Raw genomic sequence first — 25,824 nt, 5'->3', positions numbered from 1 at the left:
ATTTGGCAGTTAAAATCTTACCAGTTAAGTTTGACTCAGCCTTCCATCCTTCTGAGGATAAAATGAAGATTGAAATTATTGTGGGTGATATGTTGACTCTGTAAACTGCTGAGAGAGAGCTATAAAGTGGTATATAAATCTAAGTACTATTGCTGGGAATGGAAGGATTTATACTCCTTGTAGACAGCTGGTCATTTGCATTCTTTTACCCAGTCATTAAGACCACCTGGAGGTTTATCTGTGTCATCAGGGTTACTTGAGCAGTATAAATGGGTGTAGAGCAGACCTGGGCAAGATGCGGCCCGGGGGCCAGATGTGGCCTGCTCGCTGTCTATGACCAGCCTGCGGAGGTCAGTCTAACCTGTGCGCGCAGGCAAAAACCAAAAGCCATGCGGCGTTTCAAAAAGCCATACGGCAGAGTCAGACAGCCTCGCCACCTGCGCGCAGAAGCAAAAGGCAAAAAAGCAGCAGTCGCATGCCAGTTGCTTGACTGATGGCGCTGCCTACACCATAGCTCTCGCCTCACCCTATCCACCTTTCCCATAAGTTGACTTCACGGCAGAGCCTCTCCCACCCTAGTGGGGGGAAATCAGGTTGGGGAGCAGGGAGAGAATTGGAAGACTGAGAATCCAGGGAAGGAAGGTGGAAGGGAAGAAAGGAAGGAGAAATGGAGGGAGGGAGGGAGGAAAGAGAAATGGTATTACTCTGGAAATATAAAACTATTAAATATAACTCTCTCCCCTTTTATGGAAAGCAAACAAGTTCCTTGATAGATAAAAATAGAAATAGAAAGAAAGTATACAACTTTAGGATTTTTTTAAAAAAATTAAATAATCATGAATTGGATGAATTATTAACTTAAAATTGGATAAAGGAACTTTACAGGATCATAATGTTTCATAATTTGGAATTACAGGGAAGTGATAATGACCAAATGATTTCAGCTTTTTTCATTTAGCACGTTACCCGCATATGTGTACTATATACCAGGGGTGGGCAATTAATTTATAATTATAATATAATTATAATATATAATATAATATATAACTTTTCTAGATAAGAACTGGGTATTCAAGATATAATATATAATTATATATATAATATATAATATAATATATAATAATAATATAGTTAACTGAGTTCTACCCAATAATATACCCGTATTGGGTAGAACTGAGTTAATTATATTAGTCCGGCCTTCTAAAACCATCCACATTTCTCATGTAGCCCTATGGCAAAATTAATTGCCCACCCCTGGCTATGTTACCTCTAAGGTGCGCAGCCGTGCACCCAAAAACACCCCCCGTGCACCCTTTTCCAGGGCTGTGCAAGGAGCTGGGCGTTGGAGTTGGGGGCGGGGAGCGACGAAAGTGCAGAGGCCGGCGCCACCCCCTCGCCCCAGCGCCTCCAGCCCCCTCATGCCCCTGGCTTCTTGCCGCTGTCCCCCGCCCTTCAATCCGACACCTCTCTCCGGCTTTCTCCTCCTCCTCCTTCCGCCTTGGGGTGCGGCTCCTCCTGCAGCTGTGGCTGCAGGGATGGCGGCAGCGGCGAGCGCTCGGAGAAAACTTGGAGGCCGGCAAAGGTTCTTTGGAATGTTGGGTGCGCGTGCGCACATGCTCTCCATCTCCCTGCCAGCCCACCCGGAACATTCAAAAGAAGAAAAGCCTTTGCCAGCCTCCACAGAGAAGAAACTAAGAGAAAGAGAGAACAAGAGAGAGCAACAGACAGAGCGAGATAGAAAGGAGAGAGGGAGAGAAAGTGAGAAAGAGGGAGAGCAAGAGTGTGTGTCTTATACTCTGAATGTAGCTTTTTCAAAGTCGTCCCCCCCAAGCCCTAATGGCTATTCCCAACTTGCAGGCTTGTTTTCATTGCTATTCCCTCCAAAGATTTTTTTCAGCCCTAACCAGGGGATAAAATAATGTGCCGAAACTGACCAGACTAAGGACACTAGCCAGATTAATATCTTGTAGGTAGATCCCCCCCCCCCCCATTTTCCTCCTCCAAAACTAAGGTCCATCTTATACCCCGGTGCATCTTATTACTCTGAAAAATATGTCATTTTGCAATTTTACCCATTGGACATTCTCCTTGCCTGCACAGCACACTTTCAGAATGTGTGAGAATCTGCAAAAAAATTCAGTGAAAGAATATACCAATTGGGATCCAGCATCAAATCTATATTATACGTATTTGTATTCTCAAAATGATACCACAGCTGTATCAAAATAGCTGGGGCATTCCAGTCCAATTCCACTTAAATTCAGGTTTACTTTTTTAGAGATTTCAAAGAAAAACCTTAGTACATATCTACAACTTTATCTGAAATGTTTTTATAACATCTATTTAAACAAAGTAATAGTATATTTGCACTCTCTGCAGTTGCAATACCCTTGACGTCATGACCTCAGTTCAGCTCAGATTTATGTGAGACTTAAACACAAACAATTAATTGCCAACTATTAGAGTAGTTTTAAGAGGAAGAAGAGGAAGAAAACTAAGAAATATTTTTTTAAATGCCGACTCTTATTAACACTATGCAATATATAATAGAACCTTCTTAGGGAAATATAATTCTCATAAGTGGTCTGTACAAAAGTAAAATCTATGTTAATTTATCACACAAAAATAAAAACTACTTTCACCAGATATTCATTTGTAACATCATTAAAATACAGTTAAACATTAATTTGTCCCTGTGCATTTTTAAAATTTATTTGAAGGATACAGCTGCTCAACTCAAAAAGTGGATTCAGAAAGAAATTTTTGCTTTGTATTAAAACAATTCAGATTTTGACATATTTCTCAAAGGTATTTTTTTTACACTGCCATAAGAATATTTAAGCACAGAACCAGAAGCAACTGTGCCAAGGATATTAAAGGCACCATGATTCAGAAAGATGTTAACGGCAATCCCTTGATTTACAGAAGTACAATTATGTTAGAAGCTCATGGGATAGACTATTCTTGCTCCTCAGAATATCTCCAAAGTCAGGGAGAGACAATGTTCAGTTTGCAGGTGATAAAATAAAAGAATCATACTTTCTGATCTATACAATCATAGCTGTAGCCTCACTTAGGTTAGGTTCCTTGCTGTCCATTTTTTCAAAAACAATATATTTTTCACTACAAAATGTACAATGTTATTTATGAAGGTTTAGCAAACTTTATTCTGGCATTTCAATGATGCTTCTTTTCACGTTTGCTTGAGAGGTGCAGGAATATTGGCCGAAGCTTGTTCTAGATAAGCTAGAGGTCCCTGAGGCATTTCGGTAGGTTTCTTCTGCTGGATATTAATATCGTCTAAAACTTGTTGCCAATGGCGAAGTTTTCCCAAGTGTTTCTGAATTAGTGTTTCTTTCCGCTGCAATTCATTTCTCAGTTCTGAAACATCCTACATGAAATGGAAGCATATAGAAAAGAAACTAAGAATCTTTCCTTGGAACAACATTTACATTTGAACAAAAACTTTAGAAAAATAAGTATCCTGATGTGTTCCAATAAATTATCTGAATTACAGTAAGAGCTGTTTCCTTTCCTTAAACAATTAACTCCTTGCGATGAATTTCCACCTCATTTTTAATTACAATTGTGACAGGCGTCGCAGGGAGATGGAGTTCCCAAAATTCCCACTGCTGGGGGTGTGTGTGTGTCTTTTGAAACCAACTCCAGAACTGCCCAGGAAGGGCAATAAAGAAGGACACCGTTTGGGACCTGTCTTGTGTCGGCATACCCACAGGACCCCAAATAAGAGGCCTCAACTGGCAGCAGTGAAAAACGGCTTCAGGGCAAGCTGTTCTAGCCGTATTATCTGCAGTGGCCATGCAACAGAAAGATCGAACCTTTAAATAATCTGGGATGGAGATCCAAACAATAATGCAGGAGGGATGGAATAGAGCAAGAGACTGACGTTGGTGAGTGTTTCTGTCCAAAAAAGCTACTTGAAAAAAATTTCTAGAGTGCTGGAGAGAACAAGTGGGACCGGAAAAGGAAGGAAACTATAAAATAGCAAAGTAACAAAGAGGAGTGACTAAAAACCAAAATCTGTGGTTTTCATTCACTAGACTGGATGGTGATGCAAAGAATTGATAAAATATCAACCTGAGTTTTGAAAAGTTACCATTTAAGGAGAATGGAATAATAAAACCAGGAGAGCAAACCGGAAGTGTCTTTTACAGATTGGAGATTGAGGCTGTGGAATAATTTCTACATAGCATCTGAACAACCAAAGATGAAAGATTTGCAACCCAATGGTGTATCTAAAAGATTTTGTTAGTGGATTGATATCGTATTTGGGCTCTTTGAACTAGATACTGGAACTTTAAATTTGGAACTTTTAAGATCGAGGAATAGTGACTCTGTCAACACGATGGAGACTATTATAAATGAACTGAGAGAACGGGTGGCAGAGTTTTTTGATGGCTGTAGAGAGATCTTTGGACTTGTAGACTGTGGACTTGATTCAAAAATAAAGATCAGGAAGGAAAAACAAACAGAACAAAAAAACATAAGAAGAGATTACTGAAGAGGAAAGGATCGAGGAACCATGCAATAAGGAAGAAGAAATGACAATGTTGGCTAATGAAATTAAAATATTTGATAGTGACATGATTTTAGATATGATGATGCTTATTGCTTTGAAAATGATGAATTTATTCAGAATAAGAAAAAGAGATCAGAGAAAGATAATAAATGGTGGTATTATAGAGCTGGGTAAGGAAAAAACAAGATACTTAAAAATAGAAAAGAGATAGGTAACAAGGATAGACAAGAGAATAAGAAAAAAGAAAAAAGAAAGTTAGAGAGGGGAGGATTCAAAGGTAGAGTAAATACAAATACAAAAAAGATTAGGATGATTAAGGTATATAGAATGAATTTAACTATTGGACTAGAGGGTAAATGATTTGTACATTATTAATATCTGAGAGACTTGTTTAGTTTGACTACTATCTTGACATTTTTTTTGCTGTAATATTTTTTTCTTGTCGTCCTTGTTAATAAGCAAGTATATTTTATAAATTAGCTTCATAAGAAAAACTTGCCAAAAGTAAAGTCCTGCCTCAAAAAAGCAAATATATTTCTGAGACTGTATAACAGGTTTTTTTAATATAAGAAAATACAATGTAATGGTCAAGGTAATATGAATATGGCATAGATTTTTAACTTCAGGATTTATGATATATTATTGGAAGGTTTCTTGAGAAATTGATTTTGATTTTTGTTTTTTGGGGGGGGTGTTTTTTTCTTGTACTATAGATGGGCAATTCTTGATTTGACAACTATTAAATTAGAAATGATTTTAACTTATGTGATAAGGAATACATGAAAAATATGAATTAATTAATGAGGAATAATAATAATAATAATAATAATAATAATAATAATAATAATAATAATATATTAGATTTGTATGCCACCCCTCTCCGAAGACTCGGGGCGGCTCACAACAATAATAAAACCAATGTTATAGCGAAACAAATCTAATACAGTGGTACCTCGAGATACGAGTTTAATTCGTTCCGGACCTGGGCTCTTAAGTCGAGCAGCTCTTATCTCGAACGACTTTTCCCCATAGGAATTAATGTAAATAATTTTAATTGGTTCCAGCCCTCAAAAAACTCACAAAGTTAGTCTAAATTATGCAGAAAGACATGTTTTTAATGAAGAAATGTACATGTACATATAAATGAATAATGAAGTTTCTTTCATTTAACTTGTAAACTTTCTTAAACTTTTAAATTTACATATGTTCAACTTCTCTGCCACCCAATCCTGTAGGACAGAGGTCCCCAACCCTTTTTGCACCAGGGACCGGCTTTAAGCGATCAAGAGAGGAATGGGTGAATGAATGGACGGAGGGTGGGAAGGAAGGAAAGAGGGAAGGGACAGGAACAGAGGAAGGAAGCAAGGAAACTTATGAAAGGGGAGAGTAAGAGAGGAATGAGTAAAGGGAGGGAGGGAGGGAAGAAGGTGGGAAGGAGAAAGAAAAGAAGAAATAGAGGAAGGGAAGGTAAAAGAGAGAAAGAAAAAGAGCAAGAAAGAAAGCTGCAAGCACCCCCCCGAGCCCCCCAGGCCGGCTGCAACCTTTTAAAACACGCGCGCCGCTTCGCAGCTGTCTCCTGAAGCCGAACGCGGAAGTTAGCGTTTGGCTTCAGGAGACAGCTCCTTGGCGCTTGTATCTCGAATTTGGGCTTGTAAGTAGAACAAAAATATCTCTCCCCTCCCAGCTCTTATCTCGAGTTGCTCTTAAGTAGAGCAGCTCTTATGTCGGGGTTCCACTGTATTAAAAAAGAAAGCATATAAAACCCTATCATATTTAAAAACCAAACAACACATACATACCAAACATAAAATATAAAAGCCTGGGGGAAGGTGTCTCAACTCCCCCATGCCTGGCGATAAAGGTGGGTCTTGAGTAGTTTGCAAACTACAAGGAGGGCGGGGGCAGTTCTAATCTCCGGAGGGAGTTGATTCCAGGGGGCCAGGGCCGCCACAGAGAAGGCTCTTCCCCTGGGGCCCGCCAAATGACATTGTTTAGTCGACAGGACCTGGAGATGGCCAACTCTGTGGGACCTTATCGACTCGTGTGGTAGCAGGCGGTTCCGGAGGTACCCTGGTCCAATGGCATGTAGGGCTTTAAAGATCATAACCAACACTTTGAATTGTGACCGGAAACAGATCAGCAGCCAATGCAGGTCACGGAGTGTTGTAGAAATGTGGGCGAATCTGGGAAGCCCCACAATGGCTCTCGCGGCCACGTTCTGCACAATCTGAAGTTTCCGAATACTTTTCAAAGGTAGTCCCATGTAGAGAACGTTGCATTAATCGAACCTTGAGGTGATGAGGGCATGAGCGACTGTGAATAATGACTCCCTGTCCAAATAGGGCCGCAACTGGTGCACCAGGCGAACCTGGGCAAACACCCTCCTCGCCACAGCCGAAAGATGATGTTCCAATGTTAGCTGTGGATGGAGGAGAATGCCCAAGTTGCGAACATAGTTCCCCCCCCAGGGTGATGGACGGACAGATGGAATTGTCCTTGGGAGGCAAGACCCACAGCCACTCTGTCTTGTCTGGGTTGAGTTTGAGCTTGTTGACACCCATCCAGGCCCCAACAGCCTCCAGGCACCGGCACATCACTTCCACTGCTTCGTTGACTGGACATCGGCATATTGATGATACCTCACCCCATGCCCTTGGATGATCTCACCGAGCAGTTTCATGTAGATATTAAATAGTAGGGGGGAGAGGACCGACCCCTGAGGCACCCCACAAGGGAGAGACCTAAAGGTTGACATCTGCCCCCCCACTAACACCGACTGCGACCAACCGGAGAGGTAGGAGGAGAACCACTGGAGAACAGTGCCTCCCACTCCCAACCCCTCCAGCTGGCGCAGAAGGATACCATGGTCGATGGTATCGAAAGCCGCTGAGAGGTCAAGAAGCACCAGGACAGAGGACAAGCCCCTGTCCCGGGCCCGCCAGAGATCATCCATCAATGCGACCAAAGCAGTTTCCGTGCTGTAGCTAGGCCTGAAACCCGACTTTGAGCGCCACTTTGTAGGTCTTAATAAAAGCTCTTACAAGTGTTCGATCGGATTCGGACTTACTCTTCCTCCATCGCTTCTCTAGACCAGTGTTTCCCAACCTTTTTTGAGCCGCGGCACATTATTCATATTTTCAAAATTCTGGGGAACACTGAAGGGGGGGCGGGGGGCGGGGCTAAAGAAAAGTTTGGACAAAAAAAATCTCTTCCTCCATTTCACTCTATTTCTCCCTCCCTCTTTCTCTCTCTTCCTTCCCTTTCTCTCTCTCCATCCCTCTTTCTTTCTTCCTCTTTTTTGCTCTTTCTCTCTCCCTCCTTCCCTCCCTCCATGTCTTTCCCTCTCCCTCCTTCCCCCATCTCTTTCTCTCTCTTGCTTTCTTCCCCTCTCTTTCTCTTTCTCTCATTCTCTCTCCCCTCCTTTTTCTCTCTCTCTTTCTCTGTCGTTCACCATGCCGGCAACAGAGAGAAAAAGAAAGAGAGAGAGAGAGCTGGAGAGAGAATGGAGGGCGCCGTTGTCTTCGCCTCCGCCCGCCGGCTCTGCAGCTAAGAGGCAACAGCAGCCATCAGCCTCCTCGCCCTCCCAGACGTTCCCAGCGCCCGGCCACGCGCCGCCTCCCGTTAGCCCGGCTGACCTTTCCCTGCTGCCGTTTTCTCTTCATGGCGCAAAGCCACACAGTCCCGGACTCCCGGATCGCTCGCTTTTCCGGCCAGCAAGCGCGGCGCGGCGCTTTCCTGGGCAGATGGCTTTGCTGACCGGAGAAGCGAGCGAGCGCCATGAAAATGGCAGCAGGGAAAGGTCGGCCGGGCTAACGGGAGGCGGCGCGCGGCCGGGCGCTGGGGACGTCTGGGAGGGCGAGGGGAGCCGGCGGGCGGAGGCGAAGACAACGGCGCCCTCCATTCTCTCTCCGGCAGCGAAGGAGAGGGGGCGGATCACGCCCCAATACAGGAGGCGGAGGAGGAGGAGGAAGAGGAGAGTGGGCGGATCGGACGGGCAATGGGGCAGGGCAGAGAAGCCAAGGGCGCGTTTGGCCAGAGGCACCGTTTCCGGCTGACTCCCGCAGGGAAAAAAAAGAGGAGAGGCTCTGCCGTCCCGGAGTCAACTGGCCGACGCCGGGTCTCCTCAGGCTCTCTCTCTCCGAGCCCCGTTTTTCTCCCTCCCGCCCCCCGCCCCCCCAAAGGGCGCGCAAGAGTTAAAACTCCACCGTCTGTGGAGGAGCCTCGCCTCCGCTTGGCGACCTTCCCTTCTTTTTCGCTTGCCCGCGTCTGGCGCGACTATCTTCCCTCAGTAAATACCCGAGTCCCCCCCCTCATGCCCCGGAGACCAGAACGGAGGACTTCGAGTTAGGGGGAGCTTCAATGCCCCTTCACAGGTAGCGTCAAGGAAGGGCCGCTGACTGAAGCCCCGATTAAACTCACTTTAATTCTGCAAGCATTCAACACAGCCCGGCTAAGTCGCTGCCTTGGAGAAAGGGGGTTATTCCGGCCAAAAAAGCTGGGAAAGAAGGCTTGAAGTAAAGGGAGCCGCGGCCCAGCCGGAAACAGCTGCATCGGGCAGTAGCCGGGGGACAGTTGCGAGTGGGAGCTCCAGGTTGGAGGCACTGGCGGTCTGGCACTGGCAGTGCCCCGCCCACCTGGAGCTTCCTGCGGCACACCTGACCGTGTCTCGCAGCACACTACTGTGCCGCGGCACACCGGTTGGGAAACGCTGCTCTAGACGTCTCTTCTGGTGTTTCAACTCCCGGAGCTCCTCGTTGAACCATGGAACTCTACGGGGTCTAGCGCCACAGAGGTAGCAATGGCGCAATTCCGTCAAGAGCCTCTGCTGCAGCCTTGTTCCAGGCCTCAGCAAGAGACTCTGCCGAGCTGTGGACGAGTGAATCTGGTAAAACCCCAAGCGCTCTCTGAAAGCCCTCAGGGTCCATCAGGTGGCTGGGGCGGAACCTCCTAATCGGTTCTGCCTCCCTGCGGGGGAGGATTGGAGCCAGGAAATCAAGCCGCAGTAGAAAATGGTCTGACCATGACAAAGGCAATGCTCAGCCCCTTAGTCTCAGACCATTACTCAATTGCTCCGAGAGGAATACCATGTCAGGTGTGTGTCCCCCCTCGTGAGTCGGACCCTGAACTACTTGAGTCAGGTCTATGGTTGTCATGGTGGCCATGAATTCCTGTGCCAGTCCAGAGGAACCGCCGAGTGACGGTAGATTGAAGTCCCCCAGGACAATAAGTCCGGGGAACTCCACCGCCAACCCGGCCACCTCCTTGAGCAGCACAGGCAGGGCTGTTGACACACAGCTGGGAGGCAGGTACGTGAGTAACAAGCCCACCTGAACCCCTAAGTCCAACTTCACAAGGAGAGACTCACAACCTGCAATCTCAGGGGCAACGAGTCTACGCAGGCAAAGGTTCTCCTTAGCTACAATAGCCACTCCTCCCCCCCTTCCCTGGGGTCGAGGCTGATGCCATGTCTGAAACCTGGCTGGGCATATTTCCGAGAGAGGTACTCCTCCCTCCGGGCCCAGCCAGGTTTCCGTTACACATACCAGATCGGCCTCCTCATCCAGGATCACTACCGATCTGGCATTGAGCAGCAGCAGCTTGAGCCCAGGGCCCGGATTACACTCATCACCAGGACCCCGGAAGATGATTAATTATGAGAAAAAATCTAAATGAAATATGATGGTTGGTTATGTGAAAGCCTGATATTGGCTATTAAGAAAATGTGTTTTTTAAAATGAAAAGGACTGAAATATAATAGATTGGACTATATATTTAAAGGTAGAATAGAGGTTTTTAGTTACAGTAAAAGAGGCAATAAAAGAAAAATAGATATTGAGGAAATTATCAAAGGGGAGAAAGCAATAGGTCTAAAAACGAAGTTATGAGAGATAGCCAATAATGATGGAAAAATAAGTTATAATGATTAATTAAAAAAAATTAGTGGTTGGACTAATTTGGTTGTGAAGCCAGATGACAAAATTAGAATTTTCTTATTGGAGGTGGTGTTATTTTCTTTCTCTTTCTTTATACAGTATGTAGTTTAAAAGACTTAGTGAAGATTTAGAAAGACATAAATAATAATAATAACAGCAACAACAACTTCTTCTCTTTTCTTCTTTTGGGGGGGAATAGTTAAGGGAATTATATAATACCAGTCTGCAAATTCGAGAGGGGAGATACTCTAAAAAAGTTTTAAGATGGTGGAAGTAGAAGGGAGGAAGAGAAGGGAGGAAGAGAAGGAGAGAGGTAGAGGAGGAGTGAAGGTGTAAATAGGTAAGAGGAAGGAGTCGATATAGGGGAGTTTGAGAGAGAATGATTAAAAAATAGACTGGGGACAGTAAAAGGAAGGAATTTTGTTTAAATGATAAGAAATGTGTTTTTATATATGCTTTCTATAATATTGGATGGTGTATACACACACACACACACACATCACATTTTTTTGCTGAATATTTTAAATTAATTAATATTGAGCAAAAACATGTGATACATACAGAACATAGTTTGTTGGCTATGAGCAAATTAACTGCCTTGAAATGGCCCTGGGTTGGGCCTATAGGCAAAAAGGAACTGTGACGTTCCTTCAATATACCAGGGTGATCCAACAGAAAACACACACACACACACACACACACATAATACAGTATATGAATGAATTTGTCTATAGTGGGGGGGGGAAAGTATTTTTTCCTTCATTTTTCGCTCTGTTTAGGGTGACCCGCTCCCTTCTTAACCAGGGGGGAGTTGGGGAGCCCTTACAGAGTAGTGCCGAGGATTTTAACACGTTTTTCGCTGATAAAATCGCTCGGGTCCGGGCGGACATCGACTCTAATTGTAAAACAGAGTCAACTGACAACGAGTCAGTCGAGGTGACTGGGGCCGGTACTTGTCCACCTGTCTGGGAAGAGTTTGATCTGGTGACACCTGATGAAGTGGACAAGGCCATTGGAGCTGTGAGTTCCTCCACCTGCTTACTGGATCCGTGTCCCTCCTGGCTGGTTTCGGCCAGCATGGAGGTGACACGTAGCTGGGTCCAGGAGATTGTCAATGCTTCCTTGGGGAAGGGGTCCTTTCCAACACCCTATAAAGAGGCGCTTGTGCGCCCCCTCCTCAAGAAGCCTTCCCTGGACCCAGCCGTACTTAATAACTATCGTCCAGTCTCCAACCTTCCCTTTACGGGGAAAGTTGTTGAGAAGGTGGTGGCGCTCCAGCTCTAGCAGTCCTTGGAAGAAGCCGATTATCTAGATCTCCAGCAGTTAGGTTTCAGGCCCGGTTACAGCACGGAAACTGCTTTGGTCGCATTGATGGATGATCTCTGGCGGGCCCGGGACAGGGGTTTATCCTCTGTCCTGGTGCTTCTTGACCTCTCAGCGGCTTTCGATACCATCGACCATGGTATCCTTCTGCGCCGGCTGGAGGGGTTGGGAGTGGGAGGCACTGTTCTTCAGTGGTTCTCCTCCTACCTCTCCGGTCGGTCGCAGTCGGTGTTAGTGGGGGGCCAGAGGTCGACCCTGAGGTTTCTCCCTTGTGGGGTGCCTCAGGGGTTGGTCCTCTCCCCCCTGCTATTTAATATCTACATGAAACCGCTGGGTGAGATCATCCAAGGGCATGGGGTGAGGTATCATCAGTACGCTGATGATACCCAGCTTTACATCTCCACCCCATGTCCAATCAACGAAGCAGTGGAAGTGATGTGCCGATGTCTGGAGGCTGTTGGGGCCTGGATGGGTGTCAACAGACTCCAACTCAACCCTGATAAGACGGAGTGGCTGTGGGTTTTGCCTCCCAAGGACAATTCCATCTGTCCGTCCATCACCCTGGGGGGGAATTATTGACCCCCATTCAGAGAGGGTCCGCAACTTGGCCGTCCTCCTCGATCCACAGCTCACATTAGAGAACCCTCTTTCAGCTGTGGCGAGGGGGGCGTTTGCCCAGGTTCGCCTGGTGCACCAGTTGCGGCCCTATTTGGACCGAGACTCACTGCTCACAGTCACTCATGCCCTCATCACCTCGAGGTTCGACTACTGTAATGCTCTCTACATGGGGCTACCTTTGAAAAGTGTTCGGAAACTTCAGATCATGCAGAATGCAGCTGCGAGAGCAGTCATGGGCTTCCCCAGGTATGCCCATGTTACACCAACACTCCGCAGACTGCACTGGTTGCCGATCAATTTCCGGTCACAATTCAAAGTGTTGGTTATGACCTGTAAAGCCCTTCATGGCATTGGACCAGAATATCTCCAAGACTGCCTTCTGCTGCACGAATCCCAGCGACCGATTAGGTCCCACAGAGTGGACCTTCTCCAGGTCCCATCAACTAAACAATGTTGGTTGGCGGGCCCCAGGGGAAGAGCCTTCTCTGTGGTGGCCCCGACTCTCTGGAACCAGCTCCCCCCAGAGATTAGAACTGCCCCTACCCTCGTCTTTCGTAAACTCCTCAAAACCCACCTTTGTCGTAAGGCATGGGGGAACTGAAATGTGTCCCCCGGGCCTATATAATTTATGTATGGTATGTTTGTATGTATGTCTGCTTAATAATGGGTTTTTTAAAATATTTTAAATTTTAAATTGTAAATTATTAGATTTGTCATGAACTGTTTTATTGTGTTGTGAGCCGTCCCGAGTCTTCCCTTGTATTATTGTAAGCCACCTAGAGGAGCCAAGTGGCAAAATAGGTGGCAAATAAATTTAACAAATAAAATAAATTATACAGATTAGACATAACAAATGATCATCCTACTACAATGATCAATCAGTTCTTCACCAAGCACATTAAAATACTCTAATTGGGGGATATTTAGCCCGAATTTATGTAATAAATGCTTTTAATCCCATTCATGCCTCATAGTAATATTCCAATTACAGTATTCCAATTACTATGTTGTAATTTAGCATAGAATCAAATATCATGCTTAAGTCTAAAGAAAACTATATCCTTACCTCCTTAATTACTTGGTCTGGTTTCTGGACAGATAATTGTAGTCTTTTCTGTAGAAAAACACATTCTGTTTGTCGTGCAACATCTAAAAATTTCTGGATACATTGATCAACACCTAGGAAATGAACAACAAGTTTAATGCTATTAAAAAATTAAAGTCAAGATAAAATACTATTTTAACTTCAACAAATCTAGTTAAAGAGAAGTGTAAAATATTGGGGGATCTACATATGGCAAAGGTCAGCAAGGGTGTCAGAGGGCAGGGGAGCAAAATAGCAGAGACGGAGTGGAGGAGATGGGCAAGAGGAGTTGAAATGGAGATGAGAGTGGCAGGGCAAAAGCATGAGGTTCTGGCTTAAAGACTGCAACTGGGATTAGTGGAACAGCAGTTGCAAAGGTTTGCTCATGTACTGTTTCATCTAACGACTGCATGACCACATTATTTTGTGACAGAAATTCTAGTCCTAATTAGAATAATTAAGCAAAGATAACCTGGTTATAATTTCAGGTTTTAAATTGGGTCTTTGCGTGGGTGGGTGGAATGCTGTGTAGTTCTCAGCCCTGACTAGGTGGTAGGAAATATAAGGATTTATATTCCATTCAAACAACTGGTCATTTGCCTTATATCACCCGAGTAATGCAAATGGTTGTGAAGTCTCTTGGAACTGCTGAAAGGATAGAATTGTGGAACTGTTCTTTATTTCTGAGGATGTTTTCTACCCTGTGTCCCTTCACTGTCAAACGCAGGCATAGGCTGGTGGGGATATGTCTGTGTTATCTGCATCTCAATTTGAAGTGGAAATGGTTCCTGTAGTCTGAACTTTTTCTGGAAATATGTTCACACTCCACACCAAGGGAGTGGGTATCCATCCCATATAGCTAAATTTCTATGGAGATTCTCAAGTCATCCAGATCATGGTTGTCCAAAAGGATGAAAAGTGAAACTTTTTCAAAGAAAAACAAAGTCTAGTTGCCTCTTGAAAAATCACCTTTGGGACAATCATGACCAGGATAACTGAGAATCTCCATAGACATCCAACAACAGGTATTTTTTAGAAGAAATCCCTCTAATTTTACCCATCTCTCAAGGGTCAATAAGATAAGGGCAAAGGTTCATTATCCAAGCTTGTAAGTTGGTTTCTAAAGATTTCATTACTGTTCTGCCGGCGTATCCCAACCACCCGTAATTACAGGGTAATTAGTCCAGAAAGACACACACCACACAATAGAAGGAAAACCAAAAGTCTTTATCAACAGAAAAGCAGAAAAAACTCCCTTTTAAAATGTCAAAGGGATTTTCTGATACACACAAGGCACAGGTTAAATGCAATCCAATTTCTCACCCAGTAACTGGGAAATTGAGTCCAATTCCAAAGTCCAGAAAGTCCACACACAGTCTTGAACAGGGAAACAGCAAAACCACGATCTTGATGAAACTATGAATCAGACAAACTTCCACAAGGCTAAATCAGCACGCTTGCTCTTTTTATCTGTAGCAATAATTACAGCAGTCCCACCCAACCACAGGTGGCCTCACTTATCTCCTGTAATAATCCTTCAGTTGTTCTCTTCTATGCATCACTCTCCACATGTGTGGGTCTGTCATAAGTTCTTGTTCAGAATCCAGGGATGATAAGATTGATCTCCTCCTGGGCTGTCTGCCAAACTCCCTCTTTCCTGTCACTCATGCTCCCTTGGTCAGAGGAGACTTCGTTGGCAGATTCTATCGGGAGCAAAACAGGCCCGTTGCATGTGGATGTTTCCCCCACATCCACCTCCACATTCCTTGGGGCAGGAGTTGGGCCAGAGCTAACCACAAAAATTACCAGGTTAGCTAACAACTTCAACAGATATTAAGAGCTGTCAATGTCAGTGTTCTTCTGTTTATAAGGGCTTCAGCTGTGGGTATGTCAAGTAAAGGTCTTATGATGGGTCAGCTATGAATCATCAGTGTCTTGTAATAAGGAGGTTACAAAAAATGAGTGCCATTGGGCGGTGAACTGTTGCTGATTGATGGTTGGTGCTATCTCTGGTTGGTGGTGCAGTTGATTTGGATTCTGAGGGGTTCGTAGACTGGTTGTAGATCAAAGTGTATATTGATGGAATTGCTTGCAGAGTGCCAGGCTTCAATGAATTCACAAGTGTGGCAGATGGTAGCAGAGGTTTGGTCTCGATGTAGGTAGAGATTAAGGATTTGTGATCATTGCATTTGACTGCCAGCCTGTGTTCACGGATCCTGTTTATAAATTCATGTGATGTTTGTTCCACTACATCAACAATTGATTGTAATGGTTGCAGTTGTAAATTATATTGTTTCATTCATCCTTCTGTATCTTGTCTTTGTTTCTGGATAATTCCTGTCTGTGTGTGGCTGTGGGTTATTGTTATTCCTAAGGGTTGGAGAATTCTTGCTGTCAGTTCAGTACGATAATTTAAATGAAAAGTATCCCAATCATATAACAAATCAGAATAGAGGTAGAAGAGATCTTGGAGGCCTTCTACTCCAACCCCCTGCTCAAACAGGAGATTCTATACATGTGATGGCGAACCTATGGCACGCATGCCAGATGTGGCACACAAAGCTCTCTCTGTGGGCACTTGGGCAGTCACCCCAGCCCCAATCATTTTTCTCCATTGCATTTCATTCAATTCCAACTTCTCACAAAATAAAAAGATCTTGCAAAGTTGGAATTGATTAACTTTTTCACGTGCACTTCACAATGGGGAGACAGGGCCCTGTCTTTCTCCTAAAGACCATTATGATGCAGAACCATAATGCAACCCTGCGTCATCTCGGGTCAGAAAAAAAGAAGCAGCAGCATGCGTGCACTGCTCCTGGGCTCATCAGTCTTTGAAAGTCAATTCCTATCACCCAGCACTAGTTCAGGGGTTCCCCACCTATCCATACCTGTGGGGATAGGGGAAGAGAGAGAATTAGGGAGGCAGGGAGAGGGAAAGAGATATTATATTATGAATGGTTTTTTGTTGTTAAACATAACATTTCAAAAGTAGAAAAAGTTAGTCACCCTAAAGGAGTCTTTCTGACTTCTGCGTTCCACCCCGTGCTGAAGCAAACCAAACAGGTTGGAGTCTCCCCGCTAAGTGGACCCGAGCCTACTTGCAAACTCTGAGTGTGGCTCCAAATGTTCAGCTTGTGCAACCCTATTCATTAGTGCCACAGCGGGAAAGGTGCATACCCTGCTTGCTCCGCTCTCGCTGGCCAGGGGTGGGGCTCCATGTCACCGCCTCACCGCCTCTCAGCCAGAGTACCACATGTTTGCTTGCTGGTTGCTTCCAAGGAGGGAGCTGTACTCAGGCTGACTGGGCCCCGCTGCAGGGAGATAGGGGGAAGGGATGATCCTCCTAACAGGATCCAGGTTGGAGTTGCCTTATTTTGTGTGAATATCTAATGTTTGACTTTGCCTGCCAGCCTCCACTCCCTCTCCACAGCCCAAGTAGTTGGGGTCACACAACACGTGAAGCTGAACAGGAGAGCATGGATAGATGGATGTAGGAGGGAGGGATCGATGGATAGTTAGAGACATGAGATATAGATAAAGAGGGAGGGCGGGAGAGAAACAGGCAAAGAGAGGGAAGGAAAGACAGAAGGAGGGGAAAAGAGATTGGGAGGGAAAGAGAAATATTACAAAAGATTTTTTTAATTGTTGCTGTTCTATTTCCGGGCTTTCGGAGCAAAACCATCGACTAAAACCACTATTTTCAACATTAAATCACACTAATGCTGCGATTAACAGGATTTTTTCTCTGCTGCGAAGTTATCAGATTAGGTTCCGTGAAAGGCGCCAGCTTTAGCCTAACAGCATTCCAACAAGATAAGAAAGAGAATGCAGTATAGAAAAGTCAGCTGACCAATTTCTAACAGTCATGCAGTGTCTGGCAAAGAGTTCTTAGCAAGGCAGAAATCAGGGGTTTTTTTTGGGGGGGGGCATTTTCAAGCACCCCAACTCAAACACAGTGTCCATGAAGCAACGCTGAAACTCCACCTCAAATTTCCCCAAATCCTTTGTTTTTATACTTGCTGGGAGTGGCATCAAACCCCCAAGAGGTAAACCTGCAAGCTCATTTCCTTTGACCATACAAGTTCTGATGTCTTCTCAATAACCTCCTGTATCTAGCATTTAAGAGTGGATTATCCACTCTAATGTCTTCTTCCTCCGACTGGGACCATTTCCCCATTGGTATATCAGCCCCCTCTGCTGGTTCCCCAGCTTCATCCAGGTCACTTTCTCCCTCACTCTCACGCTTTGCATCAGCTGGCAATGCCACTGGCCAGGGTATCCAGAGGAGCCTGGCTCAACCTCCTCAGAATCTGACATTACCAGAGGTGGACAAGAGTGCTCACAACACTTGCTAAACATAATATTTCAAAAGCAGAAAAAACCCCTGAACTGATGTAAAAGTGCTTTATCACATTTTTCTTAGAACAATTAGCTGAACTCTGTGTTATTTAACATTATTCTAGGTAGTAAAACATCATTATTCAGATTAAATTACCATGTTGGCATTTTGCGATAAATAAGTGGATTTGGGGTTGCAGTTTGGGCACTTGGTCTCTAAAAGGTTATCACTGCTCTAGACAAAACTGGCTTTTTAATGGAGTCCATACCATTTCAGATAGATGGCTATCCAGTATTTTCTTTAAAATCTGTAGCGATTAAGCACCCACCACTTCTGAAGACAATCTGTTCCACTGATTAATTGTCCTCATTATTAGGATGTTTCTCCATAATTTCAGGTTACTTTTCTCCTTGATTAGTTTCCATCCATGGTTTCTTCTTGTCTTCTGATGCTTTGAAAAGAAATTGACCCCCTCTTCTTTGGGACAGCCCCTCAAAAAAGGGAATACAGTGGTACCTCTACTTAAGAACTTAATTCGTTCCATGACCAGGTTCTTAAGTAGAAAAGTTATTAAGTAGAAGCAACTTTTCCCATAGGAATCAATGTAAAAGCAAATAATGTGTGCATTAGGAAAGAAATAAAAGTTTGGAATTTGGGTGTGAGGAGGAGGAGGAAGAAGAGTAGGAGGACAGTCACTGCCAAAGGAAGAAAGTGAGGTGAGGGGAATCCAAAAATCCAAAACTTTAAGGCTTAAAAAAAATGTGATTCTGATGCAACGGGATGGGAAGGGGAAGGAGTTGTGGGGAGCAGAGGGAATAGGGAGAATAAGCTGAATGAAAATCAACATTCTGCATATAGGTATTCTAAATTAAACATTGGACATGGACACCTAAACTTACCAGTTCTAATTTCTTCTTGATCTGTACCATTTACATAATCTTGACTTACAAGGGATGCAAAACAAGCCTAGATAATTACAAAAACCATTTATTACAAAAGTGGTTAATGTTAATAGCTTTATATTTTGGCACAGATAAAGCTATACTAAAGTATATTTTTACTTTCTTAAAAAATGTACTTCTACAATATTTATTTCTAATTCTTTGCTCTACTAAAAATAGCATACAATATTTAATAGGTTCCAAACGAATGAACTAATTTGTCTGGATGGAATAAATAGATGAAGCTGAAGATAAAATTAGAAGGTCTGCAAAACTAACTTTACAGGGTCTTGTTCAATACAATTTGCAATGTCGACAAACTATTTTCTTACAAGAGTTACAAGCTCACTAATTTTTAACTAACAAGCTATTTTTAAAGACACATTTTTTTTACAAAAATTCAAATCCTTACAAAATATAGACATTTCACATATCCTTTTATAAAGCATTTTTATTCTACAAAGAGAAAGGAATGCATTCTTTTTAAGTATTGTCCGTAAAACATAGCCCATTCTGCGCTGCAAAGATATATTTCTGTAAAATAAGTATGATTCAACTTAGCAAATAAATTAATAATTTTCTCCTTTTCTTGCGATAACGAGTTCAGAATATTCAAGAGGATCTTTTTATCCCCATAACAACCGCCCAGTGAGATACAGTAGTGATGGACCCAAGGTAACCCACGAAATTCCACAAAGCCAAAGGACATCATAGCCAGTATCAACCCACACTGGCTTGTTTGATGAAATGAAATGTTTCCTTATCCTTATCAGAAAAATATTTTGTTAATAAGCGATTGACAGGCGTCGCTCTTAAAGCAGGCGGCCATTTAAAGAAAGAAACGGAAATCTAGATGAAGGGACACTCTGGCGAGTTACTTCATCTCTATAGTACCCCTCTCCCGTCCCAAAGAGGACTGCAATAGTCCTCCGTTTCCCTATTTCAAGCGTCGGTCTTTCTGTCATCTCTATGGTAGGAGGGGTTGTTCGCACTGCAGGTCCTACCTCAAAAGAAGCCTCCAAATCATCCACAAGGGTACCGATGGGGTTTCGCGGACCCGTGGGGTTCGACGGGAGGAGTCCTGCGAGTCCCTGACCTCCGGGGGCCACCGGAGGAGGTGGCGGCGGAGGTGGCACCGGGCCCTGGTTCCCAAACATCCCACTCAGTCCAGCGGCCATAGTAATTTAGGGCAAATTGGAGCGATTGCGCATGCGCAATAGGAAACGAAACCTTGGTGCCTCACGACATCGCGAGATGAAGAAGAGGGCGGGAAAGGTAGTTTCTTTGGGCATCCGTGGAAATATACATACACAGAAACATACATTCTTACACTAAAAATGCAAAAATTATCAGTGATGAGTAAGTTTTTGGGGAGTTGCCCCGTACTCTTCAACGGCGTCGAATAGCTTTTCCCCCCACCCAAGCGCTTGGTCGCTACGTATGGACGGTCTATATACATAAGTGCACTGGTGTGCCTTTCGTCCCGTCCAATTGTCTTTCCTTTCTTTCACCTATCATATATATTCTCTTCCTTTCATATATCCTGTCCTCTAAGTTCACTTTTACCCTTATATATATTACCACATGTCTATTTTTCTTTCTATGTATTTGTGTATTGGACAAATGAATAAAATAAAAAAAATACGCATCGGAGAGGTCTCAGCCCAAGGGAGGACTCCATGATTTTCATGAAAATCCCTCCCACTTTTCTCACCATCCATTTCTGCCAGGAGCTTGATTTCTAAGTGAACTGGGGATATTTTATTGGAATAAATAAAGAACAAATGTGGAAAGAGCAAATCTGCATAAGATTCATAATGATAAAGGAAATTATAACTGTTTTTAACAATAGAAAATTCACGAGCAAAACCAAGAAAAACTTTACAAAAATTCAATATATAAAAGTAACTAAAATCAAACCGTATTTGCAACACTGTTTTTAAAAGACCATTCAATTTCCATATTTTACACTTGAATGAAAACGATTGAGTCAATTTGTATTGATAAAAATTAAATGACCCAAATAAACTAATAACTATGACTGTAACTTTGTTGCTTGTACCCTTATGATTTATATTTACTGATTCCTATATGATTTGATTGCTTATTTTAAAGTGACCAGATTTTAACATTGGTAAAAAGGGACACCATCAACAGAGGGGGGAAGGGAGCAAAAAAAATTCTTTTTCTCTCTCTTTTCCTCCCTTTCTATTTCTCTCTCCCACCCTTCCCTCTTTCTTTCTTTCTTTCTTTCTCTCCCTTCCTTCTGATCCTTTTCTCTTTCTCTCTTCCTTCCTTCCTCCCTTTCTTTCTCTCTCCCTCCTTCCCTCTCATTCTTTCTCCCTTTCTTCCTTTTCTTTTTCTTTCTCTCTCCCTCCTTCCCTCCCTCCTTCTTCCCCCCTTTCTATTTCTCTTCCTCCCTCCCTCTTTCTTTCTTCCTTTCTCTCTCTAACCTTCTTTCTCTCTCTCTCTCTCTCCTTCCCTCCCTCTCCATCTCTTTCTCTCTCTCTTGGCAACCTCAACGGTTCAGACCTCTCCGCTGGCCTTGGTCACCTCTCTGTCCGGAGGGCCTAGCAATACCAGCAGCAGTTCCAGCTCCAGCCCGCCCTCCTTGGCCGAGGATCATACGAGCGCATCCTCCAAGCGCCTGTGGATGGAGAACCCATCGCTACCTTGCATCCTCAGCATGCACTGCAGCATGGTGCCCAAGCCTGGCTTCCTGACGGGTGGTGCGGCCGTGGGTGGTCCCCATCAGCACTCGTACGCCCATCCCCATGCTGCTCTGGGACTTCCTCCGCCCTGCCAACTCCCTCAAGCTCAGCAGGGCAAAGGAAGAAGAGGGGGAAGAAAGGGCTTAGCAGCTCAGATGCCTGACCTTTTACAACGAAGGAGCCAGGCAGAAGGATTCACACGGGAGGTGGAGGAAAAAGGGGAACTTCCCGGGCGGCCAGGCATCTGGGGGTGGGCATGCAAGTGCTGATGGAGACCACCCGCAACCGCGCCACCCGTCAGGAAGCCTCTGCATGGCAGTTGATCATTAAAAAAAGTGGGACATTTTTGAAAGGCTGCGGGACGTGGGACAAATGATTAAAAAGTGGGATTGTCCAGCTGAAAGTGGGACAACTGGTCACCTTAGTTTATTTGTACTGGGACTATCATTAAGTGTTGTACTTTATGATTCTTGATGAATGTATCTTTTCTTTTATGTACATTGAGAGTATATTTATTTATTTATTTATTTATTTATTATTGGAATTGGACGGGAACTTGCAGGTCATCTAGTCCAACCTCCTGCTTGAGCAGGGGTCCCTACACCACCCCAGACAGATGGCAGTCCAATCTCTTTTTGAAAGTGTCAAGTGTTGGGGTGTTATGCACTAAGACAAATTCCTTGTGTGTTCAATCGCACTTGGCCAATGAAAAATTCTACTCTACTCTATTCTAAAGGCCAAAATTGATTGAAAAGTAGATGGCAGTTTTCTGAAATAAAGGACTGCCTTTATATTAAACCGATGTGCATCCAAACTACTGAAAAGGGAGGAAAAAAAGGGAGGAAGCTGCTCTGAGTCTCCGGGAGACGGGCGGCATACAAATCTAATAAATTATTATTAATTAAGACAACCTGTTAGCCTTTGCATTTCTTCACGATCTGCTTGCCTCGGTTTCCATAGTAATGGTAGGAGGGGGGAGGTTTAATTGGTCTTTTTTTGCGGGGGGGGGGAGTGCACCTGGTGGTTACCCTGTTTGAAGTTTCAAATATTGTTAAGGGAAGGTTATTCTCACCATGCTCTCCCTGGTACAGCTAGGCATTATGGACTTGTTTACAACATGCTCAAGGTCAATGGCTTCAGCAGCCCAGATGTGGAAGACCTAAAATGCTGACGCACCCACCAGAAACCTTGAGATATTGGGCCTAGATGGATGATCCAAGGGGGTTACTGGGGAGGGCTTGGGGCTTTTTGTATATGCATCTTGTGCACCTTTTCTTTCAGAACTTGCTTTCCTTTTGTTAATATTTCTTGTGTAGTTGTTGTGGTTCAGCCTGGGACCCCTCCGGGAATGGCTGATTTGCTGTCGGTGTCCGGCTCAGAGGCTGAGGACCAGGAGGGGCAGACTGATGAAGAAGCTGAATCCCAGGCTGAAGATGAAGGACAGCCAGAGTTCCACCAGGGGGAGCTCTCCCCAGCAAGCAGCCTGGATTCCCTGGGGGAAGATGCTAGTGACTTCATAGATATGCGACAGAGGAGAGCTAACGAGAGAAGAACGCAATTGGCCAGATATTTCCAGCATTAGGGGTCGCAGCTGGGTTTGGGTGTGGTGCTTGGGAAAGGATAAAAGGCGGCCCCACCCTTCCTGGCTTGTGGAGTTTTATCTTGGAGATTAGTGAGACCTGTTTGTGAACTTTGGTGGCTACAATCCTGGTTTGTGCCTTGGACTCTTGAAACCTTGGGGGGGGGTGCCAGCAAGAAGCTTTTGGAATTGACTGGACATCAGGACCCTGTTGTAAAGTATTGTAACCTGTCTGCTGTGAAGACAGGTTTTCCTTTGTGCTTATTTTTTCCTGCTATAAATTACTTTTGGATTTTACCAGAGTGTCTGGCTGTTTTTCAGTGGGTGTGGAGGTCTGGGAAAACCCAGACAGAACACTAGTAAAAGTACTCATCTCTATCAAATGGATTTAGAGTTTTACTTTCCTGGGCTCTGAAGGGAAGCATACCTGTCATTAACTCTCCCTAAGGGTATCCTGGTTTTAGTCAGTTGTAGGGGAGAGAGAAGTGATTAAAATGAACCATTTGCTAAGAAAATAACCTTTACTGCTAAGATAATGCAAACTAACTGTCTAAAAGCACCCACAGATGCTGCTTCAAGGGCATTCTGTCACCTGTAATTGCTCAGCCAGCCCTATGGGTAGTATAGTGGCACAAGCTCCTTTTACTGCACACACTGTCCTGCTAGGAATGGATGCTACCAGCATCCATTGGAAGCACAGGGCTTTTTTGCACACAAAGCACATTTCCCACTAAAACCCCATTGTGGTTTCATCTACAAAACTCATCCTTTTGGAAGGCATATTCTGCAAAGGAGAAAAACCTCAACAAAGAAATGCCACAATATATATTTATTGTATGAGTATTTTATTCAATCCATGTTATAACTCCTGTTGGTTTACACTGATTGCTCTTTGGATACCAAATACTGGACAGGGTCCTGGAATGAAGATTATACAAAAGTAAATATGATTTAGTAGAATTCTATGTAATTAATTTATAGTCCATTGCTTTGGAGCATTTCAAAGTAGCCTCCAAAAATTAAAGTAAAAGATGCATAGCCCTTTGGAATTTTATCTGTACACTTTCTGATTCCAGATTAACCGTTTTTAAAATCAGTGGTGATCCTCACAAATCTGCTTTCTAGAAACTTTGCTTGTCTAAGGCCAGTCGAGTAATAAATTCAACCAGGGTACGTGTTGGCCTTCCCGCCATGCCTTTTCGCAGATATGGAACCTCATCCTTATTTTCCATTACACCAGCAATATCTAAATGAGCCCAGTGAGGAGCAGTCACAAATTCTTTCAGGAATGCAGCAGCTGTGCACGCACCACCAGACCTGAGGAGAGAAAATAAAGTTTTATTTGTAAGATTTGTTTTTGCATTGTTCTTAATAATTCTTAATAATTTAGATAAGGGGAAAAGCTATCTATAAAACTGCCTACCACCACATAATCAGGAAAGAACAGGAAGGAACCTTGGAAATCTTCTAGTCCAACCCCTGTTTAAGCAGGAGATCCTAAACTATTTCAAACAAGTGACTGTCCAGTCTCTTCTTAAAAACTTGCAATGGTGAAGCACCCACAACATCTAAAGTCAAGCTGTTCTACTTGTTAATTGTCATCAAGGAATTTAGGAAGTTTCTCCTCAATTCCAGGTTGTTTCGCTCCTTGATTAGTTTCCATTCATTGTTTCTTGTCCTGCCCTCTGGTGCTTTAAATTGACCCCCTCTTCTTTATGGCAGCCTCTCAAATATTGGAATGTTGCTATGGTGTCTCTCTAGTCCAGGGGTTTTAAACTCAAGGTCTGTGGGCTGGATCCAACCTGCAGGGTGCTTAGATCTGGCTCACAGAGTCACCCTGGAAACAGTGAGCCACCCTACAAACTGGCCATCCCAGCCAACAACAGAGCTTAGGTGGGCAGCGCATGCTGGAGGAGGCCATAGCAGCCAAAAGCAGAGCTCAGGAGGGCGATCTGTGCCCCTCCTGACCTCTGTTTTCACTGGCAGAGTGCTAGCAAAGCAAACTACTACCAAAAGTAGCATTTGATTACAATGCAAGGAGGCATCAAGAAATGCTTCCCCTTTTACATTTGAGCAAGCAGGAAGGGACAGGAAAGAAGAAAAACAAAGAAGAAAGATGGAAAGAAAACAAAAAAGGGAAAAGGGAAAGGAATAGGAAAAGGAAGGAAGATAGGAAGATTATAATGAGAGAGAGAAAGGGTCTGAGGGAAGTCCTGCCTTAGCACTCATCATCCCCTTGTCTCCTCCTGTCAGCTTTTCCAGGTGGTTTCCTATCCTATTGCTGAGGATGCTTTGGTTACAAAGCCAGGCCTCCTTGCATGGAGAGAGACTGCTCTCCCTCTGACCCACACACTTTGCCCTCGCCCACACACTATGAGCAACCTGGCAGCTTTGAGGAGGTAAGCACAGTGGGGCTGGGCTGGACTGTGAGGTCTCCGTGCCCTGGGGTTGGGCTGGGTGCTTGCCCTCCACTAATCCCCAAGACAAGGGTTTGGCCCTCTCCCTGATCTCACATTCCTTCGCTGGAGACAATGGATCTCCTCCCCCCAGCCCCACCTGAGGTACCAGAGGTGCGTCCAGCACAAGTGATGTTTAGCTGGCCACTCCCCTGGCCACACCCTCACCCAAACACAACCCTGATGCAGCCCTCAATTAAATCAAGTTTGACACCTCTCCCCTAGTCTTTCTTTTCTTTTGACTACCAAAACCCAAATCCTGCAACCATTCTTCATATGTTTTAGTCTCCAGGCCTTTAA

The 25,824-nt window shown here is 44.2% G+C and overlaps 2 protein-coding genes across 4 annotated transcripts in view; both read right to left on the bottom strand.

Moving 5' to 3' along the window:
• Positions 1–2,311: 2,311 nt before the first annotated feature.
• On the bottom strand, positions 2,312–19,977 carry MED28 (mediator complex subunit 28). Its single transcript, XM_070757341.1, has 4 exons — positions 19,783–19,977; positions 18,737–18,803; positions 13,481–13,593; positions 2,312–3,391 (listed from the first exon to the last, which is right to left on the bottom strand). Exons 1-4 carry the CDS (start codon positions 19,954–19,956, stop codon positions 3,194–3,196), a joined length of 552 nt encoding a protein of 183 aa, XP_070613442.1. The 5' UTR covers positions 19,957–19,977; the 3' UTR covers positions 2,312–3,193.
• A 3,919-nt stretch (positions 19,978–23,896) lies between these two features.
• The window catches only part of LAP3 (leucine aminopeptidase 3), a 143,662-nt gene continuing 141,734 nt past the window's right edge, over positions 23,897–25,824 (bottom strand). For all 3 annotated transcript variants that reach the window (XM_070757391.1, XM_070757393.1, XM_070757392.1), the window contains one exon: positions 23,897–24,385. In XM_070757391.1, coding sequence (XP_070613492.1) covers positions 24,190–24,385 — 196 coding nt within the window. In that variant the 3' untranslated portion in view covers positions 23,897–24,189. The remainder of the gene's footprint in view (positions 24,386–25,824) is intronic.

The sequence above is a fragment of the Erythrolamprus reginae genome, chromosome 7 (assembly GCF_031021105.1).
Source record: "Erythrolamprus reginae isolate rEryReg1 chromosome 7, rEryReg1.hap1, whole genome shotgun sequence".
NCBI classification, from domain to species: domain Eukaryota; kingdom Metazoa; phylum Chordata; class Lepidosauria; order Squamata; family Dipsadidae; genus Erythrolamprus; species Erythrolamprus reginae.
Note: the sequence above shows the minus strand (reverse complement) of the source record. Positions and strands in the feature narration are given on the sequence as shown.

Bases quoted from the DNA above. Each gene is read 5' to 3' on its own strand.
- MED28 (XM_070757341.1), bottom strand. From the start codon at position 19,956: ATGGCCGCTGGACTGAGTGGGATGTTTGGGAACCAGGGCCCGGTGCCA. The intron at 18,804-19,782 runs GTAGGACCTGCA...GTAATTATCTAG, and splicing joins ATTTGGAGGCTTCTTTTGAG to GCTTGTTTTGCATCCCTTGT. The intron at 13,594-18,736 runs GTAAGTTTAGGT...TTCATTTCCTAG, and splicing joins TCAAGAAGAAATTAGAACTG to GTGTTGATCAATGTATCCAG.